General features: G+C 37.1%; 5 protein-coding genes across 5 annotated transcripts; 1 reads left to right on the top strand and 4 right to left on the bottom strand.

Annotated features, from left to right (window-relative positions):
- Positions 1 to 210: 210 nt before the first annotated feature.
- Positions 211 to 1,311, bottom strand: SOMG_01187 (uncharacterized protein; the record flags this gene model as incomplete). Its single annotated transcript, XM_056179980.1, has 1 exon — positions 211 to 1,311. The coding sequence occupies one exon, from the start codon at positions 1,309 to 1,311 to the stop codon at positions 211 to 213; it is 1,101 nt and encodes a 366-aa protein (XP_056037041.1).
- A 1,004-nt stretch (positions 1,312 to 2,315) lies between these two features.
- Positions 2,316 to 4,156, top strand: prp17 (Prp19 complex WD repeat protein Prp17; the record flags this gene model as incomplete). The annotated part of the gene is made up of 5 exons (XM_056179979.1): positions 2,316 to 2,426; positions 2,467 to 3,219; positions 3,267 to 3,882; positions 3,925 to 3,972; positions 4,020 to 4,156. 5 exons carry the CDS (start codon positions 2,316 to 2,318, stop codon positions 4,154 to 4,156), a joined length of 1,665 nt encoding a protein of 554 aa, XP_056037042.1.
- Positions 4,157 to 4,238: 82 nt separating this feature from the next.
- Positions 4,239 to 9,920, bottom strand: fab1 (1-phosphatidylinositol-3-phosphate 5-kinase Fab1; the record flags this gene model as incomplete). The annotated part of the gene is made up of 1 exon (XM_056179978.1): positions 4,239 to 9,920. One exon carries the CDS (start codon positions 9,918 to 9,920, stop codon positions 4,239 to 4,241), a length of 5,682 nt encoding a protein of 1,893 aa, XP_056037043.1.
- A 1,121-nt stretch (positions 9,921 to 11,041) lies between these two features.
- Positions 11,042 to 12,884, bottom strand: ric8 (synembryn family GEF, Ric8; the record flags this gene model as incomplete). Its single annotated transcript, XM_056179977.1, has 6 exons — positions 11,042 to 11,138; positions 11,199 to 11,927; positions 11,973 to 12,106; positions 12,157 to 12,270; positions 12,336 to 12,497; positions 12,678 to 12,884. The coding sequence occupies 6 exons, from the start codon at positions 12,882 to 12,884 to the stop codon at positions 11,042 to 11,044; spliced, it is 1,443 nt and encodes a 480-aa protein (XP_056037044.1).
- Positions 12,885 to 13,477: 593 nt separating this feature from the next.
- mic60 (MICOS complex subunit Mic60) lies at positions 13,478 to 15,266 on the bottom strand (the record flags this gene model as incomplete). The annotated part of the gene is made up of 3 exons (XM_056179976.1): positions 13,478 to 13,534; positions 13,583 to 15,163; positions 15,204 to 15,266. 3 exons carry the CDS (start codon positions 15,264 to 15,266, stop codon positions 13,478 to 13,480), a joined length of 1,701 nt encoding a protein of 566 aa, XP_056035683.1.
- Positions 15,267 to 15,639: the final 373 nt, after the last annotated feature.

The following is a 15,639-nucleotide window of genomic DNA, read 5'->3' as shown; positions in this document are numbered from 1 at the left end:
TGCGATGTTTTGTTTTCAGTACTTTAATCTTTTTCATTTCTGCTACAACCTGTTCGCTAAAAACTATGCCTTTGAAGCTAATATTGTAGCCGAAGCCCACTTGTGTTTACGTTATTTAAATTATGTTTTTGTTCAGGTTTTTAAAATTAGAAAAAGAAAAATATAAAAACAAGCTGCTATGTATAATTATTTTTTTTTTTGATTGATTGATTAGAAAGCTTTGATCGAATTGAGCGACGATACTTGTAGGAAGCAACAATCCTTTAATTGATTGTTTAAGGTGAGAAAATGCAGGTAGTGCTGAATATACAGTGCCAACTGGCTAAACTGTTCTTCGCATGTGGAATAAAAGACGTTAAAGATGTATCCTGGGAGAGAATTAAAGGAGAATCCCATGAAATCCTTTAATGAGTATACGGCAACTTGGAAGTAAAGCAAAAATGTGAGCAGAAGACTAATATAGTACGAGTTCTTTGGGATAGGAAAGAAGGAATGTGACGACTTTTGATAAGTCTGTTTTTTTGGGTAAATTGGCGAAGGGTTTTTTCCTTGTATAGTTTTCGAGATGCTTATGTCGTAATTCAAAACATGTTGGGATTGTTGGGTGAATGAAGCAAAATCAGCAAGCCAGAGTGATACGTAGGATGACGTTAGCAATTCTTTGTTGAATAAGATAGTTTGTTGGTTATAAGAGAATGAAGAAGAATCGAGAGAATTTGCCATAACTGCAGATTTGTGTGGGATTTCTAGTGATGATAGAACAGGTTTGAGAGCCGCTAATTTATTTGGAACTTTGACAAGAGCTCTGCTATTTACAGAGCCAGAGCAAGGTTTCGAAAAGCGTTTCAAGTCTTCAAGTTGGGTGTTTTCGAAAGTGACTTCGCGCTTCCCCACAGCAGACGTTGATCGAGGCGAATCAAAGAAAGGGTTTCTACTTTGGGTTTTTATATTTATTTCATTCAAAATTTGAAGAAAAATTAGATCCTTTAAAAGACGGTTTCGAAAAAGACAGGAAGAATCTTTTGCGGTTATTTGGGCCTTCCAAAGTGCAATCCAAAAGATACTTGACGGCCCAATAAAACTGGATGGAACTAAAAAAGATTGGGAGGATTGATTGAACTTTCGTGGATAGCAAACGGTAAAGAGGGAAGACGAATATGGATTTCTAGCGACATGGAAAGAACCTCTCCATGAATTTATTCTTTGACTGATAGGTTGAGGATGGGACTTAGAAAAAATTGGCGAAAAGGATTTTATAAAAATGGTGTTTACAGATCTGAAGCTGTTCTCTTGAGGCATATTGAAAAACATGAGGGTGATTTCGAATAGAGAGTGAACTGAAAGATATCAACACCGATTGGAAATTAGAAGAAATACGAACCATTTGCCGCTATTTATCTCTTTCAAAGAAATAATGAAAGCAATGACCTTAGCCTGAGCTGTCATTTGATGATTGCTCAAGCACAATCTTTTGTTTACATGCGGCACCTGGGACGAAGTAAACAAATGGATCAAGGGATGAGCACTTCCAAAAACAAACTCATTGGCTGTTTCTCCGCATTTTGTAAGCTTGTTTTTGTCTTACCGACTAGTTACTCATAGATTTCTCCACAAGATACATATCAATGGATAATAAGCACCCCTTTGGCATCATCATTACTCGTGACGTAAGAATCTTCCCTTTAAAAAGCGCTTTATTTACATAATAAACAGAAACATTTGTTGAAAGAAATGAAGAAAGAATCTTACGAAAATATTACCATTTATTGGACTGCGTCGAATATAGCAAAGTAAACAAAATCAAAGTTCTTTTTCCTTTGCTTTGTGTCGACGACTGTATAGAACTGTACATACATCCTGCTCGTTCGAAGAGATATAAATAGAAGGTTTCAAATAAATCATGAAAAACAGCCGGTCAAATTGCAAAAACTAGAATATTATTTCCGTTCTACTGCAAAAAAAAAAAAGAAAAAAAATTGGAATAAATAAAAAACCGTTTCTTTTCAGCAAGAAAGCCTTCATCAAATCTATCTAAGAGCAATAAAATGGCATTTGTTTACATTCACAAAAGAGACTTGTCCTTCCTGTACCACCACTTCCTAGCTAGGTAACACCTACTCTACTACCCGCTGTTGTAGCAAAGAATGGGTACTCCTTACGATCAAATTCGGTAAACTACACTAAATACGATACCACATTGTCAAACAACTCTGTATTTAGAAAATAACAGCTTAGGGCCTTTATAGCATTTATGACTTTCGAAGTAAAGCACAAAGTCAAAGAAGAGGGTTTTCGGTACTTTGAAAGAAACTTCAATGCTAATACCAGAGTATTCAAGTGATTCAGAAGATCAAGATGCTAGTCTAAATACATCAGGGCCCGTTTCTTCTTTTGCAATCAATGCAGCCCCAACAGTCATTGAAACTGTATGACATTCAAGACATATAATATATTCTAACCACTTAGTCAAATAACAGAGATCTTATAAGCCGTTCGGAAAGCAATTTTAAAGAACTGTCTCACAATGTTCCAATTGACAAGATGCACAAGCCATTGTATGGCCCGGCCAACCCATACCTGACGAGAAATCAAGAATCCCAAAAAAATACTATAACAGGCTATGTTGAGCGCGAGAATGTTTCAAATGCTGTTTTCAACCAAGAGTTTAACTCTTATGGGAAACGAAAAACACAATTTGGGGAGTCTGAAGGTGAACCGGCCGACCCAAGCACGCTTAGAGAGCTTAGAAAAGAGATAAAAAAGTCAAGAAAGGCTGCTGGCGATCCTTCTATTCTTGAAGGTGAGAATACATACAGAGGCCCTTGGGCCAAGTATGATGACAAAAGCCAGTTATCACCGTCATCAGAAGAACTCGAGGATGTAGAAGAAATTGTAGAATATACGAATGAAGATCAAGAAAAAGCAGACAAAGAAGATGCAACAGTATCCGCTACGCCAATTTATGAAGAAAAACCTGAAGTGAAGGAATACTCAACTTTTCACAAAGATTCTCTTTATGACTATCAAAACCGAACTTATCTTCATGTTCCAACAGATGCTGGCTTGAGTCTCACTGGCACTCCTGGCGAACAGGTTTGCTATCTCCCTAAAAAGCATATACATACCTGGAAGGGACATACAAAGGGAATTTCCTGCTTACGCTTTCTCCCCACAAGTGGCCATTTATTACTTTCAGGATCCCTAGATTCTGAAGTCAAAGTAAGAAGCAATGTTTTCATAGTCTATACTAACTTCACTATTATCAGATTTGGGATGTTTATCATGATCGGTCACTACTGAGAACATTTCATGGCCACTCAAAGCCTATTCGAGACCTTTCATTTAATCAAAGCGGTAGTTCTTTCTTGAGTGCTTCCTTTGATAAAACTATCAAGCTATGGGATACCGAAACTGGTAAGTGCCAGCAGCGTTTTGCTACTGGTAAACAAGCTCATTGCGTTCGCTTTCAAGTGGACCCAGAAAGACCATACGAATTTTTAGCCGGTATGTCTGACAAGAAAATATTACAATTCGATACTCGAGCCCCAGATAGTGTACAATCGTATTCGCACCACCTAGGTGCCGTAAATTCAATAACTTATTTGGAAAATGGTAAAAGATTCGTTACAACTTCCGATGATTCCTCCATGCGCTTCTGGGAATATGGAACCCCAATACCAATCAAATACGTGGCAGATATAGGAATGCATTCTATGCCCAGGGTCGCTCTTCGCCCCAATGGGAAAGCATTGGCATGTCAATCTTTGGATAATTGCATCTACGTCTATTCTGCTGTCGAAAAGTATCGACAGAACAAAAAGAAATCGTTTCGGGGTTTCAATTGTTCTGGTTACAGTTTAGAAGTTGGATTTTCTCCGGATGGTACGTATAAGTTTTTATTCACTTTTTGTTAACTTTTTTCAGGCCGTTTTGTGTACAGTGGTGATTCCTCTGGAAATGCTTGCTTTTGGGGTATGATATTTCAAAGTTTCATTCATGCATGCTAACAAATTCTATAGATTGGAAAACATGTAAGTTGTTATCTAAGCTTCCAGCTCATAACGGTCCTCTACAAAGTATGGCTTTCCATCCTCAAGAAACTAGCAAGGTAGCGACCTCATCTATTTTGGACGGCGTAATTAAATATTGGGATTAAATTTATAATGAATTTAATAAAATAAGTATTTATATTATTATTATGGTTTTTAGGACATCAGAATAAATAAATATATGAAATTTTAGACCTCGTCTTCTTCTTCATTTTTGCCATCAACTTCAAAATCTTGAGATGCTAGAATATAACAATCCATAGCCTTTCTAAACCTAATCTTATACTGTTTTGGTGTAACAATTGTAGGCTCAGGACCTCTTCCAACCAGTCCTTTCTCCTTCACCCAGCTTTCTAGTTTTTTATCCCAGGTGTAAGTTCGGATAAAGTCAATTATGCCAACGTATAGCTCGCGTTTTTCGTAATCAATGCCAACCACTAATGAATAATCCATTATATTCAATTTAGATAAGAACAAAGTGTCGTTCCATAACGAGGATTGTAACATACTTTTCAGCTGTTCACTTACAAAAATAGGAGACTCATAAATAAGTTCTACCAAATTTTCATCTAGTAAAACTTCATTGTCTTTTCCTGTTGACTGTACATGTCGGTTTCGCATAGATCCTTTTAGATCAAATATTCTTGATGGTTTTCTGTCATAAAATAAATTCTCCATTACCATTATATCAAGTTTGCATACTTTTCCCGTGGTAGGATTTCGAATATCAACATGATAAAATCCGAAAATCTTGGTAAGCGTTGTAGGCAATTCATGGAAAACCACTTTCGACATATAATCGAAGTAAGCAGGAGCAAAGCTCAAAAGTGAATCGCTTTCCAACCTCGAAACTACCTTCATAACATATCTTTCGTCAAATGTCTTAAGAAACGCAGATCCTGATTTCCCTCCGCTGGATTCCCAAACGGAACATCTGGAAAGAGATGAAACGAAGCTATCTGCGACATCACATGCACGTCTCAAAGCACTAAACTGTTCAGCAAAGAACATTTTACAAGACAAATATGCGGAACCTTCCTCAAATTGGTATTTAAGGTGAGTGCCTGTGGGTTTTAGCATCAGATTTTCAATTTTGTCCTCTAAAGTCGGTTGATTTGCACTTTCTAACATAAAACTATCCATATTTTCTTCAATTTCGGCCATTTTTTTTATATAATCAGGAGAATTAAGTGTAAAACTGATTAAAGAGCTAGGTTCATCCTCCCTTATTACCACATTCGAGTCAGAAAAGACATGCTCAAATGCTTGTACTGGGAATTCAAAAGGCAAAGGATTCAAAGAATTCCATTCCGACCAAAATGTCGAAAGGATTTTGTACAAAGAGGTTTTATCGTTGTAAGGGCCGGTAAATTCCGACCTTAAATCCTCTTTACACACGTTTTGTCGATTTTCAAAACTTTCAGGAGTTTGCCGCTCCCCTAAATCAGGCTCATTCTTAAATAAAACTCCGAAAATATCCTCAAAAGTATCATAGGATGCGTCAGCATCTTCCTTCCCAGTGTTAGCTTCATTGTTTGAGACATTTCTGATATCATTTATTTCTTTCTGCTCCAAATCATCGACTTCGTTATCAAATGTCTCTTCGTCTTCAAAAGCATTCGATAAATCGCTAAACACTTCAACGACAGGCTTGGAAGGTGCGACAGGCATTGTCCTCTTATGACGCTCCCTAACCAATTCATCATCTCGACGTCTTTTTTCTTGAAGTTGATGACTTAATTCCTCAAATTGCCTAACTAAAGAGCTAACACGAGCATCTTTTGTTGGAGCGACCTTCCTAGTAACAGGCTTGGCTGATTTTTGCATGCTTGATATCCTAGCTGATATTGCAGACGAAACTGGGTTTCTAAGACCATCTGAAAGATGATCCTTCGATGTTGGCGAGGAAAGAATACTATTCTGCCGTTTTTTATCAAACAACTCAGAGAGTGATCGTTCACTAGGGCTTCTGTAACTGGTTCTATTTCTTAAGGCGTTCGGTGATACCGGTATACTCTGACTTTCCACATTTTCTGGTTTGCTTGGTGATTTTGAAGAAATACTGCCGCATTTCCTTTCAGTACCCGTCTCCATAGCAGGAAAAACCGAACGCATCGAGGATCCCAAAGATTCATTATCTTTGAATACGTCAATCGAAAGAGCCGATTCACTTCTGGTGTGGGAAAATCCTTTCTTTTCTCCTTTCGATTCGTCATCAATTGATGGGTTATCCACTTGTAGAGCAATTCCGTCTCTTGCAGTATCCAAGCTCTCCAAAGGATCAGATGGATGTTGCAATATTGAACGAGCTAAAAAAACCTTTTTAATCTGAGTAGCTGCTAATCGACTTATCTCTTTATATGAAGGTAAATAAAGCCGTTGGTAGTCAGTAAACCTTTGCTCCCATTTGATCATTCTTCCTTGCAAAATTCTTAAAACGGAATTCATAGAAAGAAAATCAACGACTGTGGTGTTCTCATATATTGAAGTCAATTCTGAATATAATTCATCGTTATCTCTTGTTAACAATGAACGGTAGTTTGCTATTTCGTCTTCACAAGATTGTAATTTAACAGGATCTGTAACCCAATCGGTACGCAACTGATTAATTCTGGTTGTCACCGAAGATAAACACCGTTCAATAAGTTTTTTCAAACGAAGGTATTCGCAGTCTTTTTGATTTTTAACGTAAATAGGATTATAGTATAGCATGACTTGAGGAACAAAGAGCTCGAAAATTTCAATCGGGTCTCTTTGAAATCGCACAGCCATATTAACATAGCCAAAATAATGCACATGGTCATGCATGATACTATGGCTGCAAAAGTCAAATCTGTCTTTAATACTGTCATTATAAAACATAAATTCAAGATATTTTCCAAATGAATATCTCCATGTTTCATCAGACATAACCGTTACTGGAGTATTTCTCTGACAAGATCTACAATAATTCCATAAGACAATCTTTTCTTCTAGTCCAGATATCGGGCAAGTAAAATCTTCTAGAACCACACTTATCCTTCCATTTCCGTGTACATAGCTCTTATAATGAGAAATCATGTCTTTCGTTGGACAGTATTCCCCACCACAACTAACATTCGTGTTTAAACACGTACTTTCAATAAACTGTCCCAAAGTACAATCTGATTCACGATAGAATTCGAGCAAACACCTCTCGGGACCAATACAGGGGACTGATGTTTCCTTATTAATGATAGAATATAATACCACCATTCTTTGGTTGGAGAGCGGGGAAAACAGCTGTCGAGAGCGAGAATAGTAGAGTTCCCATTGTTTTTGAAGGAAGGTGAATCTTTCGTGTGTACATAAGAGGTTGTATGCTAATTGATAGTCATCACCGCGTTGAAGTGAACCCAGAAATTGGTTCATAAAGTTCAGTAGATAAGAACTAGGATAATTGGAATTAAGTTTGGTTAAATATATATTTTCAAGCGTCTGAAGATGGTAAACTCGGCCCAATAGCCGAGGTAGCGGTCTCTTTATAAAAGGAGAAAATGTCGTAATTCGTTCCAATAAAGCGCTTTTAATGCAAGCATAATCATCAACTGCAGGAAAGTTCATCTCAATATCCGAGTGAGCATCGATATCATGACTGAAAGAGAGATCGGTACTAGCAATTGTCGTATCAGAGTCTAGACAGTTATGAAGAGAATATTTTGTTACTCCTCGGTTTTCTAACAACTTGCCGTGAGAAGGCTCAGAATTGCATGCTCCTAATTTATCCATGAATTCCTCTAACGGAGTCATCATATTGTAAGCAGAAGTGAAAAGCTCAGTTGTGTTCACAAACTTGTCCCTTAGCATACATGATTCCAATTTAAGGTGGTATGTAGCGAGCATTGAAATTTCGACAATTCGTTTTACTTTTGTCAATTCTTCATAAGAGGCCCCTCTCAAAACTACGGTACATCCCAAACGCTCTGAGCAATGATCCAGGATAGCAAAAGTCTTCCTTATTCCCAAATTTTCATCGATGACATAGCTACAGAGTTGAAATTGTCCGCAAGTCCCTAAACGAGGACGAAGAGAAAGCTTGTCGATGGACGATATGATATCTGCATGGCAGCACCTAGCTATATCGTACATAACCGTTTCTTTTATTCCACAAATCGCAACAACGCCTTGTTCTTCAAAATACTTTAGGGCAATCGTCGGAATATCATCCTTGATAAAAACAAGCGTTGGCTTCAACGTACATATCCTACTTACTAGGTTGTAAACATATTCCTCTTGCTGACTCATCAAAGAATCTAAAGAAAGGATTCTTTGTTCATTACAATCATAGTCTAAACTAAAAGACAAAAGAGCAATACGAGGTTTTTGCACAGTCCGATCCATTGACTTTGATGAAGCTTTTTTTGTGAACAAAATTCCAGGAATATAAAAGGTCTGATTTGGTTGTCCACCAGGAATCTTTTTAATTTTCACATAACTCCGTACATCGATATCATCACCAGCAGAAATATCTGGACTCATATTCAGTGAAGTCTTTAATAAAATCTGTGGTAAACAATATACCCATTTCAAGGGGGTATCGACGTTAGCATCTAATAACATTTGCAGAAGTAACCTTTTTAAAAATTCCACCACCAGATCATTGAAAGAATCCGAAAAAAATATCCAAGGGGCGGGAACGGAAGGCGAATGCGAAGAGCTTCTTGAACGAGCTCGAAAACGGGGAGATACTTCTCCTGATGAAACAGCATTATCTGTCTGAGAGCTAAGCAACTGAGCAGCATGCTGGGTAGGCGAAGGAGGGACGGGCTGCAATAGGGATGATGGAAGAATAAATTTCAGAAAAGAAACTAGAGGATTTGCGTGATAGCCAAGATTATTTGCAGGTGTATAAGTGTTTACATTAGTGGGATCAGCTAGAGGATATTGTAGCCTAGTAGAGGAATTATAGTTAGTATGAAACGGCAAAATCGTTGAATTATTAAATAAGGATTCATCATCAGAGTCTTCAAAATCAGAATTAAGTTCCAATTGTGGAGAATTAATATCGGTATCGGTTTGCGGAGTATGAACATATAATTCTTCTTCATGGCCTGTATCGAAGCACTCGTTTTTTAAACCTGAAGAAAAATTTGGAACCTGTATCCCAGGAGGTCGGTTACCATTCGAAGGAAGTTTCAAAGAAGATCGTTCACCATTCATAAAAGGAGTGGAGAACCTCACTGTAGGCGAGTTCTTTATTTTTTTTGTTTTGTTAAGCAAAGGGCTCATATGACCAGGGTTTGAAGGTAACCGCTCCATGGATACAACGGAAGAACCGATATCGCGTGAAACACCAGGATTGAGAGGAGAATATTGAGATGTAGATTTGCTGATTTGCTGTGGACTCAAGTTTTGTTTTTTCCACTCAACAAAGATAGAGCGGTGGCCCCATCCTGGTGATTTATAGCTTGACCGGCTCGATGGAATAGCAATCATAGGGGTTATATCAGGAGGTCGTACATCAACGGGCATTTCATAAGGATTACTGTACTCCGCAAAAGAAGAAAGAACATGGTCATTTGAATTTTCTTCTAAAAGTAATGGAAAGTTCACGCCAATGTTAGGGGTTGTTCTCTCTTCATGTCTATATAAAGAAGAAAGATTTGTTTTTGAAACGGAAGCGCATGGCAAGCAAACTTTGATTTCTTTAGAGAAATCGTATATTTCTCCTGAGACCTTGGTGAGGCAATTTGAGCAAAAAATCTTTCCACAGATACGGCAATGGTGCTTTCGACGAAAGAAACTAAACTCTGCCTCACACAAAGAGCACTTTGTAGTCCGCTCATCTCTCATCCAAAACTCACGGGACAGGTTTCCATTTTTTAACTTTAACAAAGGGTCTGAAACCTGCATTTGGTCGCTACAAATGATGGTCAACCTCGGTTCATTCGCTAGGGGAGAGCAGCAATAAGGGAAGGTGTAGTAATATGAATGTTATATAAATGCTGCAAAAATTCTTTTTAATAGATGAAATAGGGACTTGTAAACTGAATTGGGAAATTAAAGACGAGTATTCAAACGACGTAAATCTCGATACTTACATTTACACAATCCTTAATCATGTCGTAAAATTCAGGCCTTTTAAGCACCCAGCAAAACCATTCTTGTTTCCAATCCCAAGAATGTTATTGTTAAATGACCAGAGAAACAATAAGAGAGAGTGGATAAGGGATGCAGTGCAAATACTTAGTGCTTCCTAAAATAGTTATGTGGGGGTATCGCTGAGAATATTCATGTCCATTTAAAAAAAAAACGAACAAAGATTCTTCAAAAGTAGATAATTGTATATATAATTCCATAAACAAAGAATGGTAACTAAAAACATTTCCTAACTACAAGATGATTAGTTATGTCTGGTGCTTCAGCTAAAAGTTTACCTTTACCACATATAGAACGCTCTCTTTCATAACAATGAGTTCGAACACTAAGGTGTATGAATAGAAACAAGTAACGTTCTAAAGCATTGAGGTATTTCGTTACTGAAATGTCATTTTTGTAATCTTCTTCGATTTTGCTCGCGAAACACATATAAATAATTTCAACCGATCCTTGCAAGTATTTTCGTTTACAGACATATTAAGAATTTGCTTATATCTTAAAGCAACTGTAATATTTGGTTCTTTTTTTATAAAAAAGAAATAACAAAAATAGAATAGAATAGATATCTGTACAAAATTCCTGTATGAATGGCTACAATACATTCAACTTTGTATCCCAACATCAGATTCCTTATAAGTAATACGACCACTCGATGGAAGTACCACGTGGGGGTCGACAGGTTGAGTTATTCACGTCCTATATGAAAGCACAATGGGATTAGGTATAAGTGGGGGTGTCGTTCAGTTAAGTAAGTAGACCATAGTTTGAAGTTGGGATGAGCTTTAAAAGAAAAAACCAGTTTGCTTGACTTGTAAAAAATTGGTTATATAAAAGTTAGGAAGAGTATCATAATCCTCTTGTTTCCTGAAAGTGCATCAATCAGAGTAGGTATCATCAATGTCATGATAGTATCCACTGTCAATAGCTTGGCGAATTGGATTTGTCACTTGCATAGCACCATTTTTTTCTAGTCTTTATAAGTGTTAGATTAATAAATCAGTCATTCTATTTTGTTAATAGAGATTTCCTTACCTCTGAAACAAGACGAATAGCCGCTCTGCTTCTCGCTCTTTTTCTTCCATTGTCATTGCAGATGAGGAGCCTTGTTGCTTCGGCTGCTGCTTATATTCCCCTGTTATTGGGTCAATCGGTTGGGATTTCTCTGTTCCTGAATGAGTTCCAGTAGATCCTGGTGGAATAATATCTGATGGATCGGAATGCTTGACTTTATTTAGTATGCCAGAGGCATAACCATACCCAACTTGATTTGTGAGCAAGTCAGGATTGCAGTTGCAAAGGGTAAATAAAATGGTTCCATGCCATATAGAAACACTTTCCATAAGCGGTATCATGCTAAGCCGTAAAAATAAGCATGCTAAACTTTTTCCTTTTTTTAAGCTTGTTTCTCTGTCATGTTCTTTTGGTAGTAAAATTATTTCTAACTTTTCTCGCACTCTCTCAATAGATATGATAGAATACAAAATAACAAGTATAGGCACGAGATCTTTTTCCAGCGAGGTTGATTTATTTAAAGGAAGATCGCTCTCGAATTGATGATAGTATCCTTCCAATTCCTCTACTGTCTCCAATTTAACCGCAGATTGTAAAGTCTTGGTTGCTAAATCTACAATTTCGCAAGCCTGACTGGAAGTGATGTTTTTGAGATCACATTCCAAAATTGCATTGATAGCATGCCAACGTATCGTAGAATCTTCTTCCTGTGAATACTTTGACCAAGTTTTTATAATGATAGGTAATGCTCTGAAAAGAAAGTTAGAATATTTTCCAAATTTACTAAGGACATACGTTAGTCTCGTTGATTCCTCAATGAATCCCATTCTAAAGAGTGGAAATAAAATCCTTAAAATTTCTGAGTAAAGTGAAAAGTTTTCACTATCACAAACAGACTCCGAAATTATTTTCCATATTGCTTCCAGTCTCTGCTCGGTATTAGATATATTTTCTTGGTGACCATTTAACGATGACTTACTTTTACCAAAGAAAATGTTAATTCGCTCAAGTTTATGCACGTATCTGCTCCCTGGTATGCCAAAAAAATGAACAAAAATCGCAAGTATACGTTTTGGGATTCTAAGTTGTCTCCCTGTAAACATATAAGTTAGATAATGAACTATGATGATTCAATCAAAGTTGACTAGAAAAGCATACTTCAAATACTTGTCGGGTAAAGTTCTTCAAACATTCAGAATGTGCCAAGTGCTTTGATATCACAGGTACCTGCATTAAACAGTTGGCTAGTAATTTAATCATCTCAATATTTTTTTTTTCATCCTGACATTTACTAGCATAGTAAAAATAGGAATTCCAGTCCTAAATAGTTAGCAAGATAAAAAAGAATTTATGAGCATGAGCAAGAAGGATGGAGCCGGTTGTCTTTTTTCTGAAAACAAAGAGACTAGTCTTTTATTAAGAGAAATAATTGACCAGCTAAACCTCTGGCTGATTCCACACCAATTCCAAAATTGCCCGTATATGCTTGAAGTTATTTACCAAAACGTCGGCTATTTGTCTCGCATTTTCAAGTCTTCGACTTAATTCTTTGAGCTGAGCAATGAAAACCAAGGGTATATCTTGATGATTTGAATCCTCGTCCTGCAAACGTTTCTTTAAACCATGTCGGGCTGGTGATACTGAATCGTGTAAGTAAACAATGGTTGTTTTCTCTTTCACTAGTTCCAAAAGGTTTTGTAATTCCATAACGCTTCGGATATAACCGATTATGTACGAAAATAGAGACCAGGAATTGCTTAAACGAGTTTAGTGGTTGACTGTGCTCCATACCATAAAGAAGGCAATTAACCAAACTAAAGTTTAATAGTTAGTTCTGTATAAAAGTAAATACTGTATACATAATTATTTAAAGCTTTTACATGATTTGGAATGCTATACATATGGTAGTCAAAATACTTATTTTAAAGTGATACACTAATAACTTTTGGATCTTTAAAGCTCAACAATTGAATAAATCCATGGCGATATAATTAAGTCAAATTTGAGTGAAACATATAGAAAGATTTAGACAAGTGTGTAAACCTTCGGTCTTTGTATGCAAAAGTTGCATGAAAATCAATCTTATTACAATCTTTATCATAAGCCTGTATCATGAGTAACGTTTTAATTGAATTATTGACAACCTTAAGGGTAGGTAAAATATCTCAGGAAGCTATCTTACGGAATCGCTCTCAAGATAAAGCCTCGTATTCATTATTGCATTTTATGCTTAAAGTCAAAAATTATGCACTCAAGTTTGGCAACTTTGTACACTAGTTAATTATCGGATTATAGATCAATCACTCTTTACCTTCTTCTTGCATTTGAGAAGCGTACAAAGCGGAACCTTTAATGATCTAAAAAAAAACCAAGTTAGTAAATTCGTTTGCTAAGAAATAACTTACATTAATAGCTTGTTGTAGCTCCAATTTGCGCCTGCAAGACTCAATCCAATCCTTGGATAAAGCTCTTGACCACTGAGATAGAGTCAAAAGATTCTTGACAACGCCATCATAATCATCAGCCATTAAGTTGGATCTGGCTTCACTAAGTACATTCTGGACCGACTGGATTTCTGGAGATTTAAATAGATTGGCAGGTAATTGACTCAAAAGCAAACTTTTCATGTGACCTAAAAATCCGCTGTCCACAGTAAGGAAGCAGGTCTTATAAATTTCTTTTGATAAAACATCAAACTTCATCTGTAATTCCTTCTTGGAAAGCACGGGGCCAGATTGTAAGGTAGAGTCAATAACATTAAAAGCTAAGCCAGACAGCTGGTCTTCTTGGGTAGCATCCTTCAAATCTTGGAGATCTTTTTCAAGGGATTGACTATTACGGAGATTGACATCCTTCTCTACCTTTTCAAGGGCCTTTTGTACATCTATGAATTTAGTCATACGGCCGTTGTCAAAAATGACGCCACGAGCAAGCTTTTGAAGCTCCTCAAAAGAGCTTCGGAGCTCACCTAACTTTCCAAGTCTTGAACCACGTTCTTGTTCTACTTGAGCCTTGACAGCTTGGAGGTGCATGCGTTCCATTTCAATGGCTTGTTCTGTTAACTCGTTCTTTAATTTTGCTTCATAGACGGCGGTCGCGCGAACAAGCTCTTCATGTAGTCTCGAATCATGAATGTTTTGTTGTAACTGTTTCTCTTGTTCAAATAATTCACGCCATTGTTGATCACGCTCTGCCAAGAGTTCACCAATCTTTGAGTTCCATTCCTCCATCTTTGAGTTCAAGCGCTTTTCATAAACGTCTTTTTGTTCATCCTGTAAATGCGAAAGTTGAACACGGAGTTGATTAGCCTCATTTAAGGATGCTTCGACTTTGCGTGTTTGATCCTTTATTTCCTCTTCATGAGCTCGCTGTAATGTTTGGTTGATTACGGGAGCTGCAGTAACAGAAAGCCCAGTCTCTTGATCAAGGCCCAGGTCTGAAACGGCCACTGTTTTGGCGTTTTCTTTTACTTCAGCCGAAGTATTGGGTTCGGTATTGGGCTTGGTGGTAGGCTTATCATTACTTTCTCGATCAGATGACTCGCTGTGTTTTAATTCAGAAGGTATTGCCAGTTCTTTACGCTTTGCTTGTCCAACAATATCGCTCGAAACTCCTTCAGAAGCATTTGGTTGCATCATTTTAGGCTTGTCGTGTATTACAATTTTATTACCCCCAAAAAATTTGTAGCCGACCCATGAGTGCTCAATTGCAGGAAGGAGACGATCACCGAATGGCGCATATTTTGCAAATGCATCATAAAACTTAGGATCCTCAAAGCTATACCACACTCCTCCGGCATAACCAGTAAGGCCTAAGAAAACTAATAAGCGAAAACTATTCCGAAGCTTCTTGCTGCCCTTGGCGTTACCGTCGGGACGAACATGTTCTTTTCCATTTGTTGGGGGAATTGGAGAAGATGGCTTTTTGGGCTCAGGTTTCACATTTGGTGTTTCTAAAGTATTTTGGACGGAATGAACCCAAAACGACTACTAAAGTTAGAGATATGAACTTCATCATAACACATACACGATTGGCATTCTGTTTTACTAAAGGAAGGTGTTTTCGAACAGTTTTAAGCTGCTGATGCATTGAGAAGGGGTTTATAATAGGAAAGAATTCACTTTGACGCATTTGAAGTAAGCGGTTTACGAATAGTGGGATTTAGCGAGAGCATAAAAACATTTAAGGAGAGTTTATATATTTGCCTTAGTAAATAATCAAAGTTAGTTTCATTTAGTAATTGCTTTTATGAATGAAAGAGTTGTAACTGTCTAAATTATTCGTCCGTGTTGTTTTCAAAGGATATTAATGAATAGTACACACTTGCACGAATACATAGCAATAAAGAATGGACGATTTAATTAAAAAAAAAAAAAAACGAGAAAATTAAGCTAAAGATTCTTAAGCAATACTGGGACAAAATTAATGGGAAAAAAGTTAAGAACAGCGACACGGCTAGTGT

The sequence above is a fragment of the Schizosaccharomyces osmophilus genome, chromosome 1 (assembly GCF_027921745.1).
Source record: "Schizosaccharomyces osmophilus chromosome 1, complete sequence".
Classification (NCBI taxonomy): domain Eukaryota; kingdom Fungi; phylum Ascomycota; class Schizosaccharomycetes; order Schizosaccharomycetales; family Schizosaccharomycetaceae; genus Schizosaccharomyces; species Schizosaccharomyces osmophilus.
Note: the sequence above shows the minus strand (reverse complement) of the source record. Positions and strands in the feature narration are given on the sequence as shown.